Here is a 25,932-nt window from a genome sequence, read left to right as displayed (position 1 = left end):
AGATCCGAAAACGCCAACGGAATGGCTTTCGTATGTCAGAAGTATTATTTCGGACGATCCGAAATATGTAAACGGAACTGACAAAAAGACTGCAACAGTTAGTTTGGTAACCGTCGACGGAGAAAGCTACGCCGTAATTAACGCAGCAACAGCTGACGACAAAGAGGAACCGTGGAAAACGGTTACGAGAAAAAAGTGGAAGAATGGCAACGGAGGAAGCCCAAACGGTGACGACAGCCGTAAATCCCCCACGCCATCATCCTCACCGCCGAAAGGGAAATTTAATCGTCCTTGGAACGGAAATCGAAAATTTAATAACGGCGGTGGAAATAACAATAATAACGGCAACTACGCTCGCAACTCCTTCTATTGCGATAATTGTGAGATAAAGGGTCACGAAACCCGGCGTTGCCGATTTGCTGGAGTCGCGAAAATCGACAACCCTACGTTCTGCAATAACCATCCCGAAATGGAGTTATTCTACATGAAAACTCATCCGGAACACCAGCGAGCAGCAACAGTAATTGCGCGCCACGCAGCCGGAGCCGATAATGCGGACTCGAACGGCGGAAACCGGGGGAATTTCCGTGGTGGCAGAGGACGGAGTGGATTTCGCGGCGGCGGATACCGCGGAGGAAACCGTGGGAACGGCAGATATAATAATAATCAGGAGGACGAACCTTCACTGATTTAAACGGTAATCCTGTACCGCAAGATGCCGCAGCTGGTAATTTAAACCCGCAAGGGAACGGCCAGTAAATCCCGGCTACGCTGTTCCCGTACCTCCGAAACCGCCGGATAAAAATATGCACACGGATTTTGAGGCGACGAACGCCGAAGGAATAAGTATTCACGGATTCACCGTGAACCGCCCTCCACAGAAATACGCCGAAGTAAATTTATTAACGGCATTAAATCAACCGGAGATTGCACCGGTGCTGACGCACAGCATTCAAGTAGGAGGAATTCCAGTGGACGCAATGATTGACACTGGAGCGGAGACGTCCTTAATTTCGCAACAATTTTGCGAATTAAATAAATTGGAGACGTATAAATTAAAGACGCCACTTTCCATACGCGGAATAGGCGGTATACATAATTTCCCCGTGCAATACGCTTGCACAGTGCCCGTCTCCATGGACGAAATAATGACTGGCCATTGCTTCTACGTGAAGCCAACGCAGGATGCCGTTAAAGTCCTCCTTGGACAGGATTTTCTGCGGAAGATAAAAATTGTGATAAGTGGAAGTCGCATTGTGGTGACAGAATGGATTCCACCTAACGAAAGAGGGCCAGTGAAGAACGCTGCCACGAGTGCAAATGTGGATGCGTACGAAACGCAAAATAATACGGCAGTAGAGATAGTGTCATCTCTCCCTATACCGGTGGCACCGGTCGAGATGCCACTATCTCACAACAATAAGGATCAGAAAGAAAAAAATCCCGATAAAGAGGATCTTGAAGAATTAACGCGAAGAGCTCGAGAATGGCTACGCGAACAAATGTCGGACGAACCGGCATGTGATTGCATGGACACAACCATACAGCCCACAACAAGGAAACCGTACTTCACCCGTCAAAAGATAAAACTACCGGATAATCGTGTTAGCGAACCGGACAGCAATAATAGTGTGATCGAGATGTCACCAGAAGAGCTGAAAGAAATGCAGGAAGAATATGATGTGAACGCGGTGGAAAAAGAGCTTACGAAAGCTGCAACGGTGATTAAAAGGGCAAACGAGCCAAAGGCACGCGTTAAATTATTAAAAGTCTACGCGACTGACGACTTCAACGTGGACCCTGGATACACGTGGATATCGGCAATGCCAAAGAAATACGATATCGTACGAAACGAACCGTACATTTTCTCGCCGAATCCCGCTATATTCTCTGCAACGCAGATGACCCCAGTACAAGGACTGGTGAAGCCGGAAAACCGGATAATCGATATATTTATGACCAATTTCAAAGACAAGCGGCAGATTGTACGCAAAGGCACTTGGCTTGGAATTTTGGAAACGTATGAAGAAATACAGGACGAACCTGTAGTTTCCACTGTAAAAGTAACGCCAATGACTGCCGATGAGAAGAAAGAAATGGATGAAAATATCGCCGCGATGCATTTCGGTCCACAAATGAGTGATGAAGAGAAAAGAAAACTGGTGGAATTATTTTACGAATTTCGAGATGTATTTCCATCGAAAAGCCGTCCATACGGGACAGTGACAGTTGCAAAGCACCATATTGATACAGGTGACGCTAAACCTGTGAAGTGCCCGCCACACCGTACGAGCTGGAAGGGAAAAGAATATATTTCTGAGCACGTGAAGGACATGTTAGCGAAAGGCGTCATACGACCATCAAAGTCTGCATGGAGTTTTCCAGTGGTACTAGCGATTAAACATAACGCTGATGGACATCGTCTAGCCGGTTGGCAGAATACGAGATTCTGTGTCAATTATATTCGCCTTAATAATGTCACGCGCAAAAACAACTATCCCCTTCCAAATCCAGATGAATTACTGGGAGCCGTGGCCGGCAACGCTCTTTTCTTCACCTTTGACTGTCACCAAGGATTTTGGCAAATTCCTATGGACGAAGAATCGATACAAAAGACAGCTTTCATAACGCAGGATGGACTTTACGAATTTACGAGAATGCCTTTCGGCGTCTGTAATGGTCCTGCGACCTTCCAAGCTGCAATGGATACTACGATACAACCATTAAAGGCGATGGGATTAGAAGGAATTTTCGCATTTTTAGACGATCTAATATGCGCCTGCAAAGACTTGATGGATGGCATAATGAAACTACGAGCACTATTTGAATGTTTACGTAAATCTGGCTTTACGCTAAAGCCATCGAAATGCCATATCGCCAAGGAGGAACTTCATTTCCTCGGTCATATCGTATCGAGGGAAGGAATTAAAGTGGATCCGGAGAAGATTAACGCGATTAACGCAAGGAAAAAGCCGACTGACGAAAAGTCGCTACGTTCTTTCCTCGGATTCGCGAATTATTACCGGAAATTTATCCACCATTACGCGAATAAAACGCGTAATTTATACGATTTACTGAAAGGCGGAAAAGACGTCAAGGCCGATTGGAACGAGAAGCACGACGAAGAGTTTGAACGACTCAAACATCTTCTCACCAACGCGCCAATTTTAGTAAAATTTGATCCGGAAAAACCCGTGGTTATAGAATGCGACGCTAGCTACGTAGGAATTGGAGCGATACTCAGTCAGGATGGAAAACCGGTGGCTTACGCAAGCCGTGTGTTGAAAGACGCTGAGAAGAAATACGCACCTACGGAGCTGGAGTGTCTTGCGGTCGTATTCGCTGTAAATAAATTTAGACATTATGTTGATTACAGTGAATTTACGGTCAAAACGGACCATCAAGCGTTGGCAAATCTCTTACGATCAACGTCGAAACGGGATGGAATTAATCCGCGACTTACACGCTGGGCAATTGCTCTGGGACGATACCAGATAAAAATTGCATATCGCCCTGGAAAAGCGAACGATAACGCGGATGATTTAAGCCGAAATCCCATCGGACAACCATCACCAGACGAGAATCTGGATGAACTGCCAACATTCGACGCGTATAAAGACGAAGGGATGAAATTAAATGATTATGAGCGGTCAACAGCACGAATAAATGTGATTACGCTGGACGACCCAGCTGATCACGATGCGGATACCGAAGAAGACAATTTTATGTTCTTACGAAAAGAACAGGAAAAGGATCCCGTAATTTTAAAGAAAATTCTAAAGCTGGAAAACCGCGATGCGACGAAGCCGTTGCCGAAAGATTATGACACATACGAAATGTGGCATAAAGTACTGTATAAAATATCGGAACGAGATGCACAAAAATACCGTCGATTCATCGTTCCACGTCACATGAGAGGAGATATTTTACGTGCCATGCATGATTCCCCTTCAAGCGGACATCTTGGAAGAAAGAAAACGTATAAGGCGATAGAAGTACGATACTTCTGGAACGGCATGACGCAGGACGTCATCGATTACTGTGACAGCTGCAAAAGATGCCAGATGCGGAAAATTCTTGGAAAATTACCGCCAGGAAAACTACAAGAAGTGAAAGTCGGTGAACCATTCTTCAAAATTCAAATGGACTTAAAAGGCCCGTTGCCGATTACGCGGAAGAACAAAAACCGATACATCGCCGTGGCCATCGATCACCTAACAAAGTTCGTGATAGCAGACGCGCTGCCCAATATAAAAGCTTCAACAGTCGCTGATTTCTTCGTGAAACGAGTGATACTGCCATATGGAGCACCAAGGATAGTCGATACGGACAGAGGAAGACAATTTACGAGTAAACTCTTTGAAAGGATTACGAAAATCTTAAAAATCGAACGACACCTTGGATGCGCATACCACCCGGAAGGACGCGGTTTGGTTGAGCGGCAGATGCGTAGTATAGCAGATTCACTCGCGATGTACGTGCGGAGAGGACATGTACGAAATTGGGACCAGTTTCTTCCATTTGTAGTCTCGGCACGAAACCGAGTACCGCATAAAACGACGAAGATGTCTCCGTTTCGAATGCTGTACGCCAGGGAACAAGTAATTCCAGAAGATATCGTTACGCAAACGAATCTTCCCGTCGACTACGAGTCAGTAGATGATTACGTAAAAGCGACAGCAGATCACCTCGCACGTGCACACGAAATAGCGGAAATATTTATTGAAGAAGAATTCCAAAAGAAAGCGGAATTATATAACCGACGAAAGTCTACGCCTACGTTCAATATCGGTGATCTCGTATGGATAAAGCAAAATCAAAAGAAGAAAGACGAAGTAGATACGCTACGAAAGCAGTATCTGGGACCATACGAAATTTTAAAATTCCCATACGGAAACACGGTCACAGTAAAATGCCAAAAAGACGGAAAAATAATGGACGTGGCAGTTGACCGATTTAAGCCATACATATCACCGGACATCGAACTGCGGAAAATTCCCAAATTAAGAATCAAGTTGCCAATTAAACCAGCGGAATCAGATACTCGTGACGAACACGGGTGGGAAAATGTCGAAGACGAAACTCCAAGTGTTACGATAACACCGCAACAGCAAGGCATTCCCATACCGCAGGCAACGGATAAAATACAGGAATCCACGCCTGGGCATAGTAGCGATAAATCACACGAAGTGATGAACGCCATCGACACCGTGCCGGATAAACCAGCTGAAATTATCGACGGGCCTAAACGAAAAAGCCCTAACGAAATGTTGACAGCACCTCTGAATACGAATTTAGAGGATGAGCATGAAAATCAGCTGAAACGCAGAATTTTACGCCCTAGAAAAATGATTAATTATTCCAAATTACATAAAACGGGCAGAACGGCACGAGTTAATTTTTTGAATATTTTCTATCGATAATTACCGAGAAATAATTACGCGGACTAGTTGGGATTATTTTATGTTATTTTTGTCGTCCAGAATAACATGGATCGAGACCAGAATCAGGATCAGCGACCTGTCCCGATTCCATCACGAGGACGCGGATCAAGACGGGGACGACCCCCAATGAATCGTGGAGGATATTTTAATCTACCACCACGTGGTCCTTACATCTACGATCCCCGAAACGCAGCACAGGAAATTCAAGTGCCGATACGACTCCCGAATGTCTCGCTGACGCACCAGCAAAACCCATATCAGCAGGGAGGCGGCACGGTGACAGTTCCTTTAACACCAGTTATTGTGCTGCAGGAAACACCTCCAGTGACACACGCGCAACGAACGCAACGACAGTGGATTACTTCGCAACGAAGCGTACCAAGGCCGATTTATACGATTGCCGTCACATCTGCAACGAATACGACCACAACAACTACGGCTACTTCTACATCTATGGCTACGCGTCCAGCGTCAGTGTCACGTCAATCAAGTGGAGAAACTGTCCAGATTATGGCTGATTTACGCGCAGAGAATCCACGAGACCGTATACGAATTACCGGCCCACTTAATACTGACGAACAGTATCGCCGGCAAATCATGGAAGAATTACGCGCGGAATTAAACGCCCAGATGCGACAGCCAGGACAGATAGAAGCGTTTATCGAACAATCAGACGATCCAATGAACGAATCAATTACACTCCGTATTCCTACGAAAGGAATGAATCGCCGTCGAAAAGTGACAGAGGAAAAGTCTACGCAGACTAAAATTCAGAAATTGGATGAAGTGATGCAGTCTCGACAGTCAGAAATTCCTTCGGAACTGTCTTCAGTCCCTGTTTCACGCGCATCGACACCAGCACGATCTGAATCCCGCAGCCGACATGCCGACGAACGGCAGTACGACATTCCACAAATTAGCCAGGCGATTGTTGCCATTAAGGAGTGCATTGAAACAGTCAAGAAACGAAAGCGTAAGCCTTCTCTGGCTTATTTGAAAGAGCAGTATCGCCAATGGGAAAAAGATATTCATAATCGTAAAGCGGATATGAAATTATTCAAGTACGCACTGGAACAAGGAGTGCAGCGTGGAACGATTTTGGAAACATATAACGACTGGCAGACTGATGCAGCTTATGTGAATCCAGAGTCACTGCAACGTGGTCACGAAGACTACACGATGGACACACCGCACAGAATTGAAGAGGCAATTATAAAGGCGTTAAAAGAAATTCGAAATCCAAAGGGATCCACCTACGACGAAATTTTACGACATTTAAACGCCGTTTTTCCAGTACCTGCAGTAGACTGGATTCAACACCAGCATAATGTTCGTCGAGCAGTGGATGCCCTGGTTGAACAACATTTGACGGAAGTTTTACGCCAGAGAAATGATCCAGAGCCACGTTATGCTTTAATGGCATCACGCAGACAACGATTGTCTGGCCTGACTGGAACACCGGCGAATAAAATTCCAAAAACACCATACGGTCCAGATGTACGCCCAGCACCTACGACGCATAAGCGATATTCTAACGCAGTGATGGAACCAAAACGCCGTTACGATACGACATCATCTGGCGAAGGGAATACATCTGTAATTTTATTGGATGAACCACAGTCTGAACCGCGACGAAGTGAAAGAATTAGCCAGCGTACGCAACGCTCGGCCCGGCTGACACAGACAGCACCGGAACCACTTCCGGGAACATCCAGACCACCAGTCGCGAGGAAAGCAAACCGTCGAACAAACCCGCACGATCCCTTGTCTCCCGCAAGTTCACGTAGTGCAGCACTTTCAGTGGATGCACCGGTATTTATCTCTATGGATAATATTACGCAGGCGATACGAATCGTCGAAAATACGCAAAGCCGACCTACAGTCATTAGAATTTGGGAGGCAATACGTGCACAGCCGGGTATGACTGGAATTACGCGAGAAAGAATTCAAGAAGAACTGGAAATGCATGCCACAAATGCACGGCTCGTAGAACGATACTACGGCAGCTGGGAAGCAGTTTATCAGCAACCGTGCAGCATTACGAATCGAATAAATGCAGACTTTGAAAATCCCTTCTTTTGGACGGAGGCTGTTAATCACGCCATCAGAGACATTCGTCACCCTAATGGATCAACAATCCGAGAGATTTTTAATTATTTACGAATATATATCATCAATGGATTGCCAAATAACGCTGAAAATCAAATCGAAAATACAGTAGCAGATGAACTGGATTATGAAGAAGACGATGGCCGATATAAGACAGTTGGAAGGAAGTAGACAAAGAAAACGCTATGATTGGCTGACGAACAGTCTGATCTGTCTATTACGCCCACTTGAAAGAATTATACGAAGAAAACGCTATGATTGGCTGACGAACAGCCTGCAGTTGTCTACCACGCCTCCGAATTTCATGAGTGAACGAGATGAGACGCACGTGCTAGCTGAACGGCAAAAACCGCATGCAAACCAGTCCTTCATCTGCATAGCCGGCAGACAGTGAATATTTTTGAATTTTTTTTTTCACGTACCGGTAAAATGGAGTATAAAATTGAAAAGTTCCACGAAAACTGTGAGCGATGTCAGAAGAACGCCGAACGTCCATGCGTACGTCATTTGTTGTCCGGATTGACGGAACCGCAGAAGGTAGCAGAACTCTTCTACGAAGCCATTCTGGGTAATGTAGCCGCGTACCTGGAGTTTATCCGCCCGGAGTACTGGGAGAGTCCGCACAACAACGAGAATTTCCGCGAACGAGTCATCGTGGAAACGCATATGCGCATTCGACGGAAGGAGGAACGCTGGAGGGATATCGAACGCCCACCATCACAGCCAGCTGAAAAGCCGAACGCAGGTACGCTGCCAGTTGTTAATCTGGCTCAGTTCACGAAATCTACGCAGGAACCTTCAGCCCCACGACACCCATCACTCGATAAACGAGTGGAGAACATGCCGGCGCTGATGAAACGCATCACCGAAACGGAGCCAGTCATCCAGGATGTCACAGCTACATTCCGTGGATGGGGACGAACCCGAGAACCCGTCATCTATAACGAGCAGATCGCCAACAAACCGATCTTGAAGAAGTTCTCATCGGTACCGAACGTCTTCTTGGACCCGAAACTGCAACCTCCTACGAAGGAGAAGGACGATTCATGTGACGAACACATGAACCCGCGCATTTTACAACATCCAACTATGATGGGTATTCACTTCGGATACGGCACTATTACGACTCAAGCGGAACGGTTGCAGAAAGCTTTGAATCTGCGGAATGCTGACGATGTAACAGAGACGGCCCTGAAAAGGATGGTGTTGAGTTTCCATTCCTTTTATCAGAAATCGGAATTGGACAAAGTCGTGCAGGAACAGAATACTCCAGGCTTGAAATTTTCCCGGAAAGAAGCGGAGTATGTACTACACGGAACGACGCCGTCACAATATGCAAACACAGCTGAGCCGCGACCGAATCGGAGTTCCTCTGTTAACTCCAGATGCAGAATGGCTGAGTCAATTCCAAATACGTGGACACGCAAAAATGGAGGCGTATGTGCTACAGTTTATCCTACCGGAGACGAATCCGGCGTTGTTCTTTTTAGCCTGTCGCGCTTCCATGGATATTACGCAAGCCATCTGCGAAGTCAACAAGTACAGCGATACGCAGTGGAAAGATCGACCAGTGGACGATCCACTGAAACGTTTCTTCCGTCTGGTATTTGCCGCACGATTGGGACATTTTAATTCCCACTGCGAACTCGCGGATGAAAAGAAGAACTGGCGTGAATACGGACGAACTATGGTGGATGCGCTCGGTAAACCAGAAGACCGCGCTACGGCTCAGAGACGCATCCGGGCGATGATTGAAAACGACAATCTACGAAATCATGGATTCAAAGGCATGGATATTAATCCTGAAGCACGAGACTTTAGTGCGGAATATGCGTTAATGGACCATGTGAAAACTCCCCGGATTGTGCAGCCAGTTCAGCCAGAGGTACGAAACCTTCAGGCTAACGACGCCCGTATTATCATTGATAATAGTCGCGATCCTAATCGATCCCGCCAGTACGAAGGAGAAGCTGCTGACGATCAGCAGCCAAATTCTGGAACGCTTGGATATGGCTACGAAAGCCACTCGGGACGAGGCAGTCGCGCTGCGGATCGGGATGATCGTGACGAACACGATTATTATGATGAAGATGATTACGAAAATCAGCAGCGACGCCGCAACCGCCAAATTGGACGATACGACCCGAAGCGCTAAACTGACGAGTGGCACTGCTGAAATGGGAATAATTGGAATTTTGTGTTAATAAATTTGTGTTAATTTTTTTTCAAATGTTGATCTAACCAAAGAATTTGACAGTTTATTATTTCCTAAATAATTGTGATGGAAATGATCTTGATAAATTTGCTCATTCTAATGATGCTCATTTTGTACGGAATGAAATCTCTTTATTTCATGAAATTTGTGTTAATTTTTTATTGACACGCTGGCCAGAGACGATACGGATGGATATGAAGGCTGACGAACAGCATTGTCTCGCAGGAGCTCGAGTCCCTTTCCGGTGGCATGCAGGGATGACGGTACGAGTTGTACGATACAACTCTGTACTACGTCACCACAGGTGTGCAGAGCCAGCCAGGTGGATATGTGGCCAGCGTGGTGTTGTGTTCTTTTAGTGTGTGAATATGCACAGTCTCGACTGGCATATTTTTCTCTTCCCTTTTGTGCCCTTTCCTCCGCAATGTATTGCATTCACTTATGAATAAAATTCCCATTTTATTCACGTGTGTTGTCTCATATTCATTCGTCATCCGGGATACGAGGATAAACCTCGTATTCCCTATAACAGGCAGTTCAACGACCAGTTCGCGTAACAGTTGATTAATGAGATGCGCCGATTTAATACTTGACCGATAAATTTCCGCATACGTAACCGCCCGCTGGATGTGTTACATAAGCGCTTGACAAGTCAGAGTGAGTTAAGTAAGTACCGGAATGCACAACGATCGCACACGCACATCGCACGTGTTGGCTAGTGCAACCATCCACGGTTCGCTGCCACGTTATTACCTTACGGGACTGGTGTTCAGTTTAACTCGTAGCAGCTAACGCGCTATCGACGCAACCACAATCCTCCTCGTACGTATTAAAAAGTAAAAAAACCACGTATTCTGAGCAGAACGGCAGAACACTGAAACATAACTTTACCATAAAGGTATCATCGCTGCCGTTCGATGATGTTATAAGATGTTAAGTTTTCCGAGATACTTATTCCGTAATTTGCATTGCGCGATCCTGCGCAATCGTGCACTGGACAAGAGCCAGTAATGACCTTATGTCTTGATTTTACTTCTAAGAAAGTCCGAGAGAGTGAAAAGAACTGAACAGACAGCATTACAGTAAGCTCTGTATGTTACCAGTCGGACATACGTATAACTCAAGCGCAAAAGCCCAGATTTCTATATCAGCTAAGTTATGATGGCTACAAGCGATTGCCTTAGTAATCCATGCTGCGGCGCATGCATCCATGCTTCCGGTTTGAATTGCCCGTATGTACTGAAGTTGATTATTTCTGTTGGCGCTGGGGGTCAAGTCGCTGTCGGTTTTGCAACGGTTCGGGTTCTTTTCCGGCTCCTAACGTCAGCAATCGGAACCGCGGTGTATTCCGTAAATACTGCGCAAATACCACTAGTAGTGGTATCTGCGCCGTGGTCCACTACAGACCGTACTACGAATATTGCGTAGATAGCACCAGACAGCGCGTCATATTGCGTCGACATTTGCAACCCATAGAGCGACGCTGTGGTACGTACTATAAAGTTAACTTGTCGACAAAAGTGTTGTACTTTTTCTTTGTTTTACCGTTTTTATTCTTGCCACATCATCCATAATGGCTCGTGATCTCGTAGCTTGCGCCGTGATACTCCTGTTGCAATCTACCACCCTTCCGTACCCGGTCATGGCTGCTGTGGACCGTCTGACTCTGACTGCAGCAGCAAGTAGGTCGCTGCACTTTTCGCAGGATGAATCTATTTAACCTGCTCTCTCTCCCGGCAAGTTGCGCCTGGAAATTTTCGCGCATAGCGACGTGCGAGTTGCATTGGCGTTGGACAATGGTCCAACGTGCCTCACGACGTCGAAGCTGTAGGGGTAGGGTTGTTAACGGTGCAGTTCGGTGCGTTGCGGTGAAACCGCGGTTAAAATTTTTCTGTTCAAGAAAGCTATTCCGGTGTAGCTATTCTGGTCGCGAATCTCGGAAAACGGCGATTTCTCCCATACAGCATCACGTACATTCGCGCGTTATCTTATCTCCAGCGCGCTCACTCAACTTTCGCGCCTCCATACATTCGCCGCGTATTCAGTCGCTTTTTCAATTTCGTATTATTACTCTTCTGCACAGTTTTTATTATTTGTAAATTCTTTTCTGCTACCGCATTGCCAGACTGCCAGTATCATCGATGTGTCAAAATCATATGGGCATTTTGTAGGAAGTTGGCCACCTGTTGCATTCATTTCCTTCACCGCTTAACAATGATTTGTTTGCTGCAGTCAGCGATATCTTGGACGAGGCCAGACGACTGAACGGGAACGGCGCCATGTTCCTGCACGGATACGGGATCGGCCCGACGCCGGAGAAAATTTCGATTGCCGAATGGCCACCGGAAACGGCGATCATCCGGACGCCTGAAGGCGGCGCACTATCCATTCCCTGCAATAACAACCGCAAACAGGACAACACGCCGGTATGTGTGCGACGTGTTGAGACTAACATCACCCGGTTTGCTTTGTTTTGAATTATGCTGCACGACGCTTACGCAGATTTAAGTGCCGTGCGGGAATTCTGCTGGGAACAAGCAGATTAGCTCAACAAACATTAGTTAATGTACCGCAGTACGTGTCGGTGTAGCCGTCTTCCGTTATGGATAACAGGCATTAAACGATGATTTTGGAAGAATTAGTTGACACATGCAGCCAAGAAATTAGTTCGTAATAGCATTACCCTTTTAACTGTGTGCCTTTTGTCCCTATATGGGCACTGCTATCTGTTTCATAAGGCTTAAGGAACACTTCCTGATCAGGGTAAAATACAGGGTGGAGTGCCTTCCTATTAGAGAATTTCCTTATTGTTATTCTTTTTAGCGGCAAAACTAACGTTTTTGATCTTGTTGTTGATTACTTTCTGTTATTCCATGGTGGCATTCACTATCTTTATTGAGATTGCTAGCTTTCATTGTAGTAATATCGATTTTAGAAGCTAAAACTTTTATTCTTCTTACAATGCTCGACGTTCTCTCGAAGGTTTCCCACGTAAGGATTCCGCCGGCGTACACGCACAACGGAGTGCTGGTTCTTCTTGCGAATGACACGACAACCAGGAAAGCGTTCAAGGAAATGAGTGACTGTTGCGCCTGCACAATGGAAAGAGAACCGGAGGATTACACTGCGTGGCACACTGTGCAGGCGTCCGGCTACGACCCGGTCACGGGCGCGTTCATCCTGACGTTGGAGGGCTTCTCCAACGCCCACAGCGGTCTGTACGAGTGCCTGCACTCCAACGGCAGCCAGCTGGTGATGACGCAGCGCTACTGGGTCAGCGCCACCCTCAAACGCCACGAGGTCTTCAGTCCGCCCATGCAGAACGTCACCGTTCGCTATGGCGAGCCAGCGAAGATGGAGTGCCCGGTGCGCTTCAAGTTTCTCCCCGGAGACCTCGTCACGCGCTTCTTGTGGCGCAAGGGACGCTACGTGGCGAATATGCCCCCCGGCACCCCGCCGGTGATTTATACGGATGCATCACAGCCGGACTTTGATGGGGTGGTGAGGTTTTCGTTCGGTATCAACGCACAGAATCAGTGCCTTTCCGCTATGATGATCCCTAGGGTGAAATGGACCGACGCCGGTTGGTACGAATGCTGGTTCCGCATCAACGATCGCCTCGACGAGTAGGTTATGCAGGGAGCCTATCTGCATGTTACTGGAGCCTCATAGCCAGCATTTTGTTAGCGCACGCTTCGGCAACTGCGTGTACATACATACATCTGTGTGTGGCTACATTTGTGGCAGTTGCAATTTCTCCTGGATTGGTATAGAAAAAGATCCTTGTTGAAAGTGCATTTCTTTACGTTGGAATGGTAAGGAATTTTTGATGAAACTGTACTTTACTGTACTGCAGATGTTGAAGCTGTTGTTTTTGTTGAAGTTTTTTGTTGAAACTGTACTGTATAATTTTTTTATGCAAGGGCGGGGTGTGGGAGAAATAATGGGAAGGAGGTCTTTGGCTGTAATTGTGTTGGAGACTACCTGTCTTTACTGAAACTGGAGAATATCCCTTCATTTTGTTTTAGAGTCTGTACAGTACGAGAAGATTAAAGGAACAACAAGTTTTGTAGAGTAAAAGCTGAGTGCCTCGAGGGTTTGTCTGCTCCACGAATAAACAAAACTATATGCACCATATAAATTACGAGTATGTCGGTATATCGCAGCTGGGTACATACAGACAAGGCGGTCTTAACGCTAACCCGCCAACTGATCACGAACAGCAATACTTGATGGCGATGTGTACGAGTCAAGCGCGTTTGTTTCGGACACCCTCGTTATTTGTTATCATTTTATGATTACGCATTGCCGCGCCAGCAGCCGTAATATTATTGTGATGCGTATTATATAGGAAGTATTACATTCTGCATGTCGAATAATGGTCTGATCACTTAGCTGTTTTGTCGGTTGGCAGTCGCTTTGCCAATCATGCATGTTTTTGACGTAATACTGTAATTCAAAAAACTGCAGTGTTTATTACGCTGTAGAACGCTTGTAATTTAGAGTTTAGAGTATTTTTTACTTGGCAAGATATTCATACAATCCGGACCGTCTGACACGTATTTTTGCGCAGTTTTTATGGACTCATCAACGTGTGCTCCATTCTCAAAACTCAGTATCAGTACAGTACAGGAACTACCAGCTAGTTTCCAAAAAGGAAAAAAGATGAGCCAAAACACTAGTATACGAACATTCAAAAAACCTGGACCATTAAAGGTTACAGTTTTCAAATTGTAGAGTAAGTAAAGACCAGAGTAAGCAAATAAGGAAATAAAACTTAAACTTGCGTCATTCTAAAAAATATGCAAAATGGCAAGAGAATTTAAAAAAATGAAATTAAATAACTAAAAAAAAGCTCGATACGAGCACGGGACGACCCGGGGAACTGGCTCGGTAGGCCGGAGCGGACCAGCCGGAAGACGGACGTGTGGAGTGCTGGCGTGATGCATGGTGGAGATGGGGCGCGGGAATCGGCGCCGTTGTGGTTTTTAGGATCAAGGATGGACGGGAAGCGGCCCCAACGCTAACTTTGTAACCACCGTTTGACGTCTAAAGGGCAAGGTGTATTATGGCCTGCGTAAAGCCATTAAAAAGGGAAAAAGAGGCTTCTGCCAGCGCACTGCTGTTATTCGAGGCCTGTGACGCGAGTGACTGAAAGCCAACCAAGTGTCTATACCGGTGAATTTTATTTTACATGGGAATTTTCATGCATTAATGTGGTGAATTGTGGGGAATTTTCTTGCATAAATGTGGCATCCCGATGGCAATCGTATTATTCGTACTCTATTTTGTGCACAGCCTGCACAATGGCCTGTGACCAAAGCACATAATGCATGCCCGGAAGAAGGCTGTTTGACAAATACTCTTACCAGGGTAGCGTCACCGGCCCCCCTCTCAGAAAAATTTCATTTTTTGCAGAATTGCAGAGTGACACTAGGGTATGCTTAAAAAATAGTTTCATCTGCCATGGTCAATAGGGCGTGGCCAAACAGAATTTAAAAGTTAAAAATTTGCTGTGTTATAGCCTATGGCCAATGCATTGCTTCGTACTTTAAGCACATTTACGATTTAATACGAACCACTTGAATGCGCTGTCGTACGAGGCCTGTGCGTGTCCAATATTCTCCGTTATTAAACCGTTTTGTTTCTGAAGCGGGCCTGTAGGTGGTAATTGACAATAATTTGTAAGAGCTTGATTAGCAGGTGTAAATACTTCCATTTCGATTCGCGCTATCAGTTTTTATCACATACTGCTAGCACGAAAACCGAGGTAATGAGGACCTACAGATCATCCCTAAAATTAAAAATAATTAACTGTTTTCTACTTGCCCGTTTCAGAAACGGGAAGCCGAGAATACTCAGCGTACACAAGCCTCGTACGATACACATGAAGTGGTCCGTATTAAATCTTAAATGTGCTTAAAGTACGAAGCAATGCATTGGCCGTAGGCTATATATAACACAGCAAATTTTTAACTTTTAAATTCTGTTTGGCCATGCCCTACTGACCATGGCAGATGATACTATTTTTTTAGGTATACCCTATGGTTACTCTGTCATCCTGCAAAAAATTAGATTTTTCTGAGGGGCGCCGGTGACGCTGCCCTGGTTAGTTATCGTGATATACGTTTTTGCTAAGTTGATGCACACGCTGCATGCTCAGGTTGTGTTGTATGCCAATATAGGTATTTAGTAATGTTTTGCGACATACAAGGTGTACTCGTATGTAAACAATTTTGAGGATTTATTTAGATAGTTATAATTCTGTCAGCGCAACGATCGCCAATTGTCCTAAATTTCCTAATCAATCTACGCAGCTGACTGCCGCCAAAGAGGAACGCGCTGGCGCCCAGTACTTGTTTCGGATTTCACCCGCTAGCGCCCAGTACTTGTATTGGGGTACTATGCTCGTCAGATCCCGGTGAGTAGCCGGCAGAAAGGTTTACGGGTAAATTGTTCACGATCAGAGGTGCCGCGTGAACCTTTCTGCCGGATGCGTAAACCTTCCTGCCGGATTGCGTAAAACTGTGTGCGAGTGTGGGGCAAAATAACAAAATGCTGTTCTACCGCCCATACTGTGGGCAAAATAACAAAAAGCTATTTTGCCACAAAAACGGGTAAAATAGCCACTTGTCCTTATAAAGAAGGAAATTATCCTTATATCCAGTAAATTCGTAAACCCTTTAAATTATTAACAAGTAGACACTAGATGGCTGTGCGGCACACAAAGGTGAATCTTACTTCCTTATTGCATTTGTTCTGCTCGTGCGTAGCATCTCATTTTCACAAACACATGAGAATTAGCATAAGCACCTATATGAATAAAAGGGGAAAAACCAAGCTTCTAGCACCATTCCCTGCACGTTTTAACCTGGCGTGACTGTGAGGTTGTGGCTGAATATGGGCTTACGTACTGAGCCGAATTTTGCCATATGTACGGGAGCAACGCCATACTCCAGCCCGGTAACAGCAGAAGTACTGTAAAACGGTATCACTGATTTGATTCTGCGTTTATGTATATTTGGCGCCGAAAATCAACTGCGGCGCTGCATACGTATCAGCACGGCTTCATTTTGCAACGCCTTACTTCAGGTCCCTGATTTGTTGCAATGCGATGATTTGACTTGTACGCATGAAAGTAATTGTGAACATGCTATATAGGTGTTCTGCGCTTGCACGAACCATAGTCATTGTTGTTCGTTTAGACATACGAGGAATGTGTCCTGGTAATATTGTTTTCCTTCATTGCATTACCAAGATGGGAAAATAGTATTCTTATCGTCGGGGAATTCGTGACGAATTGATTCGCCGCAGTCTGCAGGCCTTTCAGAAAAGTATTCTCGAGAGGGGTGATATCAGCTGGGGAGGAACAAGAGCTCACTTTTCTGGATTAAAGGTCACACTCCATTACCCATGCTCATAATTTGCCGTACCTAAGGAAAGACGAAGGATCTGCTTCCTTCTCGTTCTTTATAGTTGCAGGTTTCTAACCTCTAGAGTAACGACATAGTGGAATATCTGACCATAAGTCAAACTAAAGCTGCTTGCTGTCAGGGCAATGTTCGTAAATGATCTAGCGTAAGTCATACAATCCAAAAAAATCATCGTGCACAAGGCGGCTGATTGTGGGTACTTCTAATAACATAAAGTCACTTTTACTGGGGCTGTTACTAAAGCGGCAATAATACGGGCGGAAGTAGTACTTGTTTGCACCACTACAGTCTACAATAACCAATACCAGTCCCATTACCAGTCCCATTACCAGCACCATTACCACACCAGGTATCGCTGCCAGTGCCAGTACCATTTTCATTATCGCTGCCAGTAGCCTACCAGTAAAAGGAACATTAACTGCATCATCCTGCTTAGCGCATAATTAAAGCGGCTGAAGCTAATAAAAGATGTGCTCTTACATCAGTAATTTTATCGTGCAGTGACATAAACGAGTGCGCTTTCCTGAAAAATTTAGCTTTTTTGTGCGTACACCGCTTTCCAGTACTGCACTATTTTTCATATTCCGGTCACTTTAACTATACAGTTTCATATTCCGGTCACCAGGTAGCAAAATGCCTTAACTAAGCAAAATTCACAGAAATGGTTAGTTTTCATAAAACCAACCTCTCTCATTAAGTCCGAAGAGTAAACGCAACAAATTTACTAAGAAAACCTAAGAAATAACAGAAACTCTAAACCGGGTGAGACGCAAAAGACCGGTGACCGGAATATGAAACCATTCACTCAAAAAGACCGGAATGCGTATGAGAATTAGGGAAGTAGCGATTCTATGCAATATCATACTGCATAGGTAGCTATGGTTGGCCTTAACGGTAAATAGCTGCGTACTCTGGAGTTAAACTTATTGTAAGTATTCACCTAATTTTTATTGTGACTTTTTACCGTTTTCGAATATTTCGTGGCATTTATTACATTTTTGCTCTAGTCTGGCTCGCATCTATTGCTGAATTATCGCGCGCGGTACAGAACGTTTTTTCCCCGGCAAGTTCGGCCAATATACCCTCTATCTGGGCGAAAATCTATAGGGAGCAGCCGACAAGATTGCGGAAGCTAAGCAAAACGCGTTTGTATTTTGGTGTAATCGTGTGGCAGCTATTCCGATGTTATTCGTAGAAGAGAAAGACGCCGTTTAGTGAAGGATTTACGGAGATAGCAGAGCAATACTGATGGAACACGAAGCATATTGGTATATTGCCACGCATACAGATAGGTGCATGGACGTTTTGGAATCGAATGTAATGCAGGAAGACTGCAGGTTTCCGTACGCTTTTAGATCATATGATATGGAAGTGCAGACTGTGGTGGGCGTTGTATTCAAATCAATGTAAGACTAAATTCTTCTGTTGTTTTACGACGCCAAAGTGACAGAAGGTACATCCAAACATACGAGTTATCGTACTACGTACTCGTACTAATTATCGTTTCAAATTGACGCCGAACACAGTCACTCTGCTTCTTTTTGGCCATGAATGGCCTGCCCAAATCTTACTGTTAATCTCCTGTAAATCATAAACTGGCTCCTCTAGTACTCGTTTAACGGCAGTATTTGCGTCGGGCTACTCTAGTCTTCATGCACGCTTTGCAATTTAACAGCTAATATCTAAGATCTATATTAGGTAAACCATCAACTTTACAATGTTCAGCGCTGTTGCACCAATTTAGATAAGAATTCCCGAATAATCACTGACCTTTGGCGTCGAAAATCACTTTTCCGGAACATTTACAAATCGTAACTGTTTTCGTTTTTGTTATCGCTTACAGATATGCGACGATTTTTATTTGTGATTTTGGCCGTCAGCTGAAACGTCAGGTAATAACATGCAAAAATGCCTCTTGGAAGATCCACTCGTCGAAGTAGTCGTTGATTTTAAACCAACATTCGTATAATCCGGCGTCTTTCCGTGTGACGCTATCGATTCTCATTGTTGAATTACATGTGCACGGTTCACGCACGCCAAACTGGAAAATCCCCCTGAAGTCCCACCACGATCGCGCCTTACCGGCCGCCTCCGGGATAGATTTTGCCATCAGTAGGTAGCTTCCCCTACGCCAGAGGAAGCGGTTGACGAGGTGTCCTGGGAGAAAATTAAAGCGCACTGGGCAGACCATCTCCACTGGGTCGCCTTCGCGCACGGTGATGTCCTTCATGGGCGGATTGAAGACATTATTGCGGACGAGGATGGCGCTGACCCAGTAGCGCTGCGTCACCACCAGCTGACTCCCGTTGGAGTGCAGGCACTCGTACAGTCCGGTGTGTATGTATGAGAAGTTTGGTAGGGCGATGGAAAACGCACCGGTAACCGGATCGTACTCGTCAGACATCAATGTGCGCCTCAGAGGTGCCCCCCCAGAACTGAGTTCATCAGTGCAATTGCAGTAATAATTCACTTGATGATACATTCTGTGAAAAGACGGGGGTTCGGTCACATTAAGCAGCGATCCGTTGAATTTGAAAGCCGGCGGAATTTTTGCGTGAGACACCTGCAATCAACATTTAAAAAGCCGTTTTAGTTAAAAAGCTTCCCCGTTACCTGTCGCTCGACCGCTTTACCAAGAGAATAACATAAAAGATAAAACAATAGTTGGCATTACGTAAAAGACAACCGCTAAGGGTGTGAGGTGCTCCAGCTGCAGGGAACAGGACTAGCTGAATCCCTACCAAACTTGGGTCGCGACAGTCGCGGCTTGCGAGGCAGGTTACCACGACGTTACTTGCGTCGTGTAGGTTACCACGACGTTAGCGGTTAGCTGGGAGACTGCTACGACATGGTGGCATAAGCGGAGAATCCACCCGCTGACTGAAGATTGTCGGATTCCCAGCAGAAATGGAGGCGAAAGGTCATTCCGTGAAAAAATTTCAAATGGCCGGATATCATCACACTGGTACCATGGAACATGGGAACGCGGAAAACCGCTGGCTGTTGACGTGACCTGCGTGGGCGCACGTGCTGCTTCGTATATTGACCGTACCTGGGGCTGCTGATGCGTTGAGCTGCAAACGTTGGGCAGCAGCCGCATACGCGGAATGGGGGAAACTGACCAGACACGGCTGGCTGTTACCAGCACCGTCGAAATTTACGGACCGTCGCGGAGTCGAACCGAAAAGCTCGTTGTAAGAGTGGAATCAGGATAGCGACATAAATGGTCAGAAATCGGGCGAAAGAGTTGCTTAAGCAGGAAATGCTATATGTGTTATTGCCTATGGGTTCGATTCCCGACCAAGATAACATTGAGGAGGTTTTTTTCTTTTGGTTTTTGTTTTTGTTGGTACTTTCTTGATACTCATCGAACGAATTGTAAATACTTCGATAATCTTTATAATTGGGCTTCCTATACCTACGTTACGGTCACATATCTGGCTGGGCTCTTGGCAAGAAACTGGCCGGGAACAATTTACGCAGTTTTAAGAACAACGAACAACGAAATGCTCATATGCCCAGACAGTTTTACCGGTTATAGGTTTTTGGTATACTTCGTAACATCCCTAGGTAGCGTATGCTACGATGACCTGTCAGTATACTTCCTTTGCTGGACGCCGCATACCTTTGACCTTTGCCACTGGCAAGCAAGTTGTGATATAGGGATGTGTATGAAGTCACAACATCTGTGCGCTGGATAACTGTTTTCACCACTATATTATTTTTGCCATTTGCCATATTTTAGTAGTTGCCAAAGTCTCCAGGTTTCTTCCCTTGCCATGCCTTTGCCAGTGCAGCTGTTGCGGCTAGATACTGTGCCGTAGCTGACGCGGCGTCGCGGGAGCACAGCCTGACAGCAGCACCAGTACGGCGCCGGTGCAGTCGCGGCTGTATACCGTGTCGCGCAGGTTACTAAGACTGGTCCGGGGCGCGACCGCGACAGCCGATTTCAAGTTGGGTACAGGTTGACCCACTTCTGGTAAGGAAAAGGAGCTAGGCACATGCAATCTGGATTGTTAACCCGCTTTATACACACCTTCGAGTTGTTGGTGTTGTTCGCATTGCTACACGTAAGGACGAGTGTGCCGCCTTCCGGAACTCTGATGACTTTCGTTTGCGGTAGTTCCTCTATGGAAAACTTCTCTATGGACATCGGATCGCGTCCAAGGCCGAGTTGCATGGTGCCGCTGCCGTTCTTTTCCTTCGCTTCGTTCAGTATTTGGTTGACTGAAACATAAACTACGTTACATATGTAGCGGGAATTACATTATTTACATATAACGCGCAAATGGTGCGAGAAACCGAATTATGATGATACTAGTAGACCCGTGCAAACTGCGCGGAAGAAATGAACCACAAATAAGTCACCTTGCTTACGCGATTTAAAGACTACCCGTATCCTTTCTAGGTTATTTCTGAGCGAGTTGACCGCCAAATGTTAGAATATACCTAATTCTTACAATGAATGCTTGACTGTTTTCGGAATTGCATAAAAAATTATTTAAATTGAGCCCTTATTAAAAATTGCCTTTATAACAAAATTTTATTGTTGAAACCTCAAATTAAACACGTGCGTTTTGAGAGCCTTTGATGCTGTCTTAGCGCACACAAATTTCACATTTTCGATATTTTCCGCAGACTGTCATGAGCGATCGCAATCGATCGCAATTACTCATGCGATCACAGACTCACAAGAAATGCAGAGTACCGAAGAACGTAAATTATGGTTCTCGGTACTAATTTTTCTGCTTTTTATTAAGAAATTAGATGCTTTATTAAAAATTATTAAGCAGTAAACACTAACTCGATTGAGCGGTATGCAGTTCATATTTTCAGTTCTTTGCAGTTTGCATTTTTAAATTATTTTTTGCAACTTCAAAAACTACACTCTCACTTTGATTAATTTTAGAACCACGTCGGACACTGGAAATTGTCTTACTCGTAGAAACGGGATGTCTTGCTCGCTGCTCTGCAAGCTCCGCTCGTGCCGCAGCTCCCCGTTGCCTGCGGCTCCGTGTTCGGTTGATAATACGCAAAAACACTTTACAATACTGTTTAAATATGTTTCTGCTAAAAATTAATTATAAATAAACAAAGTCAAAGAATTTTACAAAAGATAACCATGCGTAGCTGACAAACATAAACACTTCGCTTACGGCAATTTCACGCATTCATACTGTACTTTAACCCTGCACTTGACAGAAATTTGTACAGCGCAGAAACGCGTACTTGTACGAGCGCATTTGTAGCCGGCAGGAAGGTGGACGGGTGGCTGGTGGATCTTCCGTGAAGGTCATCCGCCTTTCTCATCCACCTTTTTGCAAAGGTTATCCACCTTCCTGTCGATTGCCGAACATGTCGAGCATGTCAACAAATCATTTATAGAGAGATCCCTATTGCATCTCCGCCAGTTGAAACAGTAATATTGAAGGATAAAGGTGATAGTGCTTCTGCGTTTACAGTTATACAATATTGCTATTAGCAGTGTAGTGCTAATGAAACATACCCAATAACACTCCTCGGCTTGCTATCAGTAATGTATTATGAACGACAAACGTAATTTCGAACCGAAAATACATTCAAATTTATTGCTATAATCGCTTCCAAACATTACGAGATCATGTCTAGCTGCAGAGAAAAAATCAGTAGTGAGTAAAGCCGCGCTTTTATGAGTGTTTTGACTACAGATTGCAGGCACAGGCCCAGCAAGGAGGTAAAAATGGTGTCATGTAAAACCTGGCAATCTGCGAATACGAGTAGTGTAAGTATTATGTACAAGCTTGTCCGGTAATTTCTGACGAATCAATACAGCGAACTACACAGATTTGCGGGTTACGCCAAACTTCACACTACGGCGCGCCACGCCACACTGTTTAAACACGTAACTTGAATTTGGCTGGCTGGTGGCTTGGTACACGCCATATAATTTCAATGAGAATAACAGTAACTGCCTGGCGGAAGGTGGCTAAAAAACGGTCGGTGTGGTAATGGACGATCTTAACTGCGGAGCGCATTTAGGCAATCAGATAAGCGTAGTGACGTGGCTATCGTTTTTAAGCGCAAATTTTGCGCTAGCTGTACCTTTACGTAGGAAATTACCGGACAAGCTTGTACTACGGTACCGGCATATCATTACTGGCGCCATGGTACTAGCGCCATTTATTTTGCCGTGGTACCGGCTCGGCTCAACTGCTCGGTATACGTGCATACTGCATGTGAACCGTGCTGTTACTGCAAATAAAACCGGCGCCATGTATACGCGCATTTTTACAATCACGGAATAGCTCCACGAACAGCTGGCCTTATCTTCCGGTTTTGTTAGCTGATTACTTTGTTTTGTTGCACATACCGGCGGAAATAAGCCATGCGACACAAGCAGAGGAACCCGAGCGATACACGAGTATTACAATATGTCCTGCTGTGCGGTTAACGTTCGTCAAAATCCGGTGCGGGTTTACATCTGACTCTGAGTCTGGCGCTGTTTTTAGTGTTAAATAACGTCGGCACTCGGCACCTGCCGTTACTGTCATGTTTATGAATGTGGGCTCTATTTAAGCTGGACGGGAAAGATAGGACCATAGTGTAGCGCTATGTGAAACTTAATTCGTAGGATGTAGACCATACGGTAGTATATATGAATACTGTAAATATATAGTCTGAAAGCGTCCTCAAATTAGCACCGAGAATTATATGCTTTGATCGTAAGTGTACTCGTAGTTATTATTATTATTATTATTACATCAAGAGTCTGAAAGATATTCTACCGAATACCTAACATCATTACAAAGTCAGCCATTGGCACGTTTTGAAATACGTACTTTGAAGGCAGAACAAGACAACAACTTGATGTTGCTAATGGTGAACATCTGGTGGACATCAAATGGCTCTGGTGGACATCTTACAGTTACATTGCAACACTCTGTAGACCGTAGGCATGGTCGCATAGTAAGTTACTTTTATACAGGTTACACCGAGGGACAGAGCCTGCCTAAGTGCTGTTTTTGCCGCAGCGCCTATCGTGCTGGTGCTATATTTATTGTATAGCACTGTACCGCATTTACTTACGTACTTATTGCTGTACCACTGAAATTAACGAAGTACAGCATTGCGTTCAACCGTAAGGCATAGAAGTATTGCAATTCCAGTGTTGTGCCTTCAGGAAGTGCCACGATACTATTTTTAGCGTGGTTTTCCTTTTTTATTACGGGATTTTTGTTGCGGGACTTAGCGCGAACAGCAGGATGCAGAGTTGACCTTTTTGAATTTCATATGGTATCGCACAATTACGCCCTGCATGCATAGCTGATGCTGTAAACAGTTCCCAGGAAGAACTGACTGTGCTCTGAAAAAAGTTTCAAAAATATACAGGTCACCAAGCACTTCGAACCGCTTGTCGTGGTAGAAACTCCCAACCCGCTTATACGTGGTGCCACATTTTATGCGGCATCTCCAGGTTTATCGCTTGCCATGCCATTGGCAATGCCACTCGCAGGTGCCATTGCCAGGTTTTACACCTTGCCAATGTTGAGTCGGTAGCGAATTTATAGCCTTGAGTTAAACTGAACACCGAGTTCACCAGAGGTTGATTTAGCCGTCAAACGCGGATTTTTGCCCTAACAAAATCTCTACCAGCTGCGTAATCGTCCACCATAGTGAACGACTGGCGCTTACCATGCTGGTTAGGGCAACCTTCCACGGTTGACTGCTAAATCAACCTCTGGTGAACTCGATGTTCAATTTAACTCAAGGCTATAAATTCGCTACCGACTCAACATCAATCCTCCTCGTACAGCAATACAGCTGACCGTGAGAAGTGAGAATACAGCTGTTTCGCGTGTAACAGGCAGTACTTACAACAGTAAGTACTGTCCCACCCCATGGACGGGTTGTTACGTATAAATAATTATGCGGATACCGGAGGCACGTACTTAGTTAACCTCCACCTGGTGGCGGAGTTATTGCTGATTTTTCTGATTGGTTGTTGCAAAGTTCCGTAGACTTTGTATAGTAAGGCCTTTCAGAGTTTTCTTGAAAACGCATCTCTCTTCTTCAAACCAAACTAATTTTGTTAAAACCTCCCCAGTTGGGGTTATCAAATAATATGATATGGAAATTAAGGATTGATCCAGTGTATCGTTCGGGATGGATGCGCAGACACGGCGATCACACGGTTCACACCCCCTCTTATTCTTTTATTATAAAGAAATCTGAACGGTGTTGTAACAACATCAGAGTTGTGTTTTTCGCATCGTAAGTCGCATGACTCGCATCATAAAAATATGAAAACAGCGGAATTCGACCCCGAAAAATTAAGTTCTCTATCGTTTATACCAAGCTTACATGATTACAGGTAGCAATACTGATGCGTAATTTCCCACTAAATAGACCACAAAATGCCCAAGCCTAAGCTTACGCTCACTCACTTCTCTCCAACGTAAGTCCTTCCTGAACAGGACTGTACAGGTCCCCAGGAAAATACCAGGAAAGTGGCAGCATAACAACACCCGCAATAAGAAACGCGCAGCCCATAAGCAAATATATATAATCTTTTCCCATATTTTCTTCTTTTAAAGTGCACTACACTTCAAATAATTATGTAAATATTGTTCCCAGGTGTCAAGTTTTCGTAACAAAATGAATTTTTTTTAGAAATGATTACGTCCTTTTGTAATGAAAACATCGCTTATGAATGATGAATTTGGAAGCTCTTACGCTTTCGAAGCTTATATTT

General features: G+C 45.0%; 2 protein-coding genes across 2 annotated transcripts; one reads left to right on the top strand and one right to left on the bottom strand.

Moving 5' to 3' along the window:
• Positions 1-11,375: 11,375 nt before the first annotated feature.
• On the top strand, positions 11,376-13,585 carry LOC129588980 (uncharacterized). The gene is made up of 3 exons (XM_055483418.1): positions 11,376-11,450; positions 12,001-12,194; positions 12,751-13,585. Exons 1-3 carry the CDS (start codon positions 11,411-11,413, stop codon positions 13,396-13,398), a joined length of 882 nt encoding a protein of 293 aa, XP_055339393.1. The 5' UTR covers positions 11,376-11,410; the 3' UTR covers positions 13,399-13,585.
• A 5,142-nt stretch (positions 13,586-18,727) lies between these two features.
• On the bottom strand, positions 18,728-25,932 carry LOC129588936 (uncharacterized). Its single transcript, XM_055483358.1, has 3 exons — positions 25,625-25,932; positions 21,238-21,428; positions 18,728-19,764 (listed from the first exon to the last, which is right to left on the bottom strand). Exons 1-3 carry the CDS (start codon positions 25,755-25,757, stop codon positions 19,090-19,092), a joined length of 999 nt encoding a protein of 332 aa, XP_055339333.1. The 5' UTR covers positions 25,758-25,932; the 3' UTR covers positions 18,728-19,089.

The sequence above is a fragment of the Paramacrobiotus metropolitanus genome, unplaced genomic scaffold (assembly GCF_019649055.1).
Source record: "Paramacrobiotus metropolitanus isolate TYO unplaced genomic scaffold, Prichtersi_v1.0 Parri_scaffold0000032, whole genome shotgun sequence".
Taxonomy (NCBI): domain Eukaryota; kingdom Metazoa; phylum Tardigrada; class Eutardigrada; order Parachela; family Macrobiotidae; genus Paramacrobiotus; species Paramacrobiotus metropolitanus.
This window is presented reverse-complemented; position numbering and strand designations above follow the sequence as displayed.

Bases quoted from the DNA above. Each gene is read 5' to 3' on its own strand.
- LOC129588980 (XM_055483418.1), top strand. From the start codon at position 11,411: ATGGCTGCTGTGGACCGTCTGACTCTGACTGCAGCAGCAA. The intron at 11,451-12,000 runs GTAGGTCGCTGC...TGTTTGCTGCAG, and splicing joins GACTCTGACTGCAGCAGCAA to TCAGCGATATCTTGGACGAG. The intron at 12,195-12,750 runs GTATGTGTGCGA...GTTCTCTCGAAG, and splicing joins GCAAACAGGACAACACGCCG to GTTTCCCACGTAAGGATTCC.
- LOC129588936 (XM_055483358.1), bottom strand. From the start codon at position 25,757: ATGGGAAAAGATTATATATATTTGCTTATGGGCTGCGCGTTTCTTATT. The intron at 21,429-25,624 runs GTGAGTGAGCGT...TTTATGTTTCAG, and splicing joins AGGACTTACGTTGGAGAGAA to TCAACCAAATACTGAACGAA. The intron at 19,765-21,237 runs GTGTGTATAAAG...TGTTGATTGCAG, and splicing joins ACAACACCAACAACTCGAAG to GTGTCTCACGCAAAAATTCC.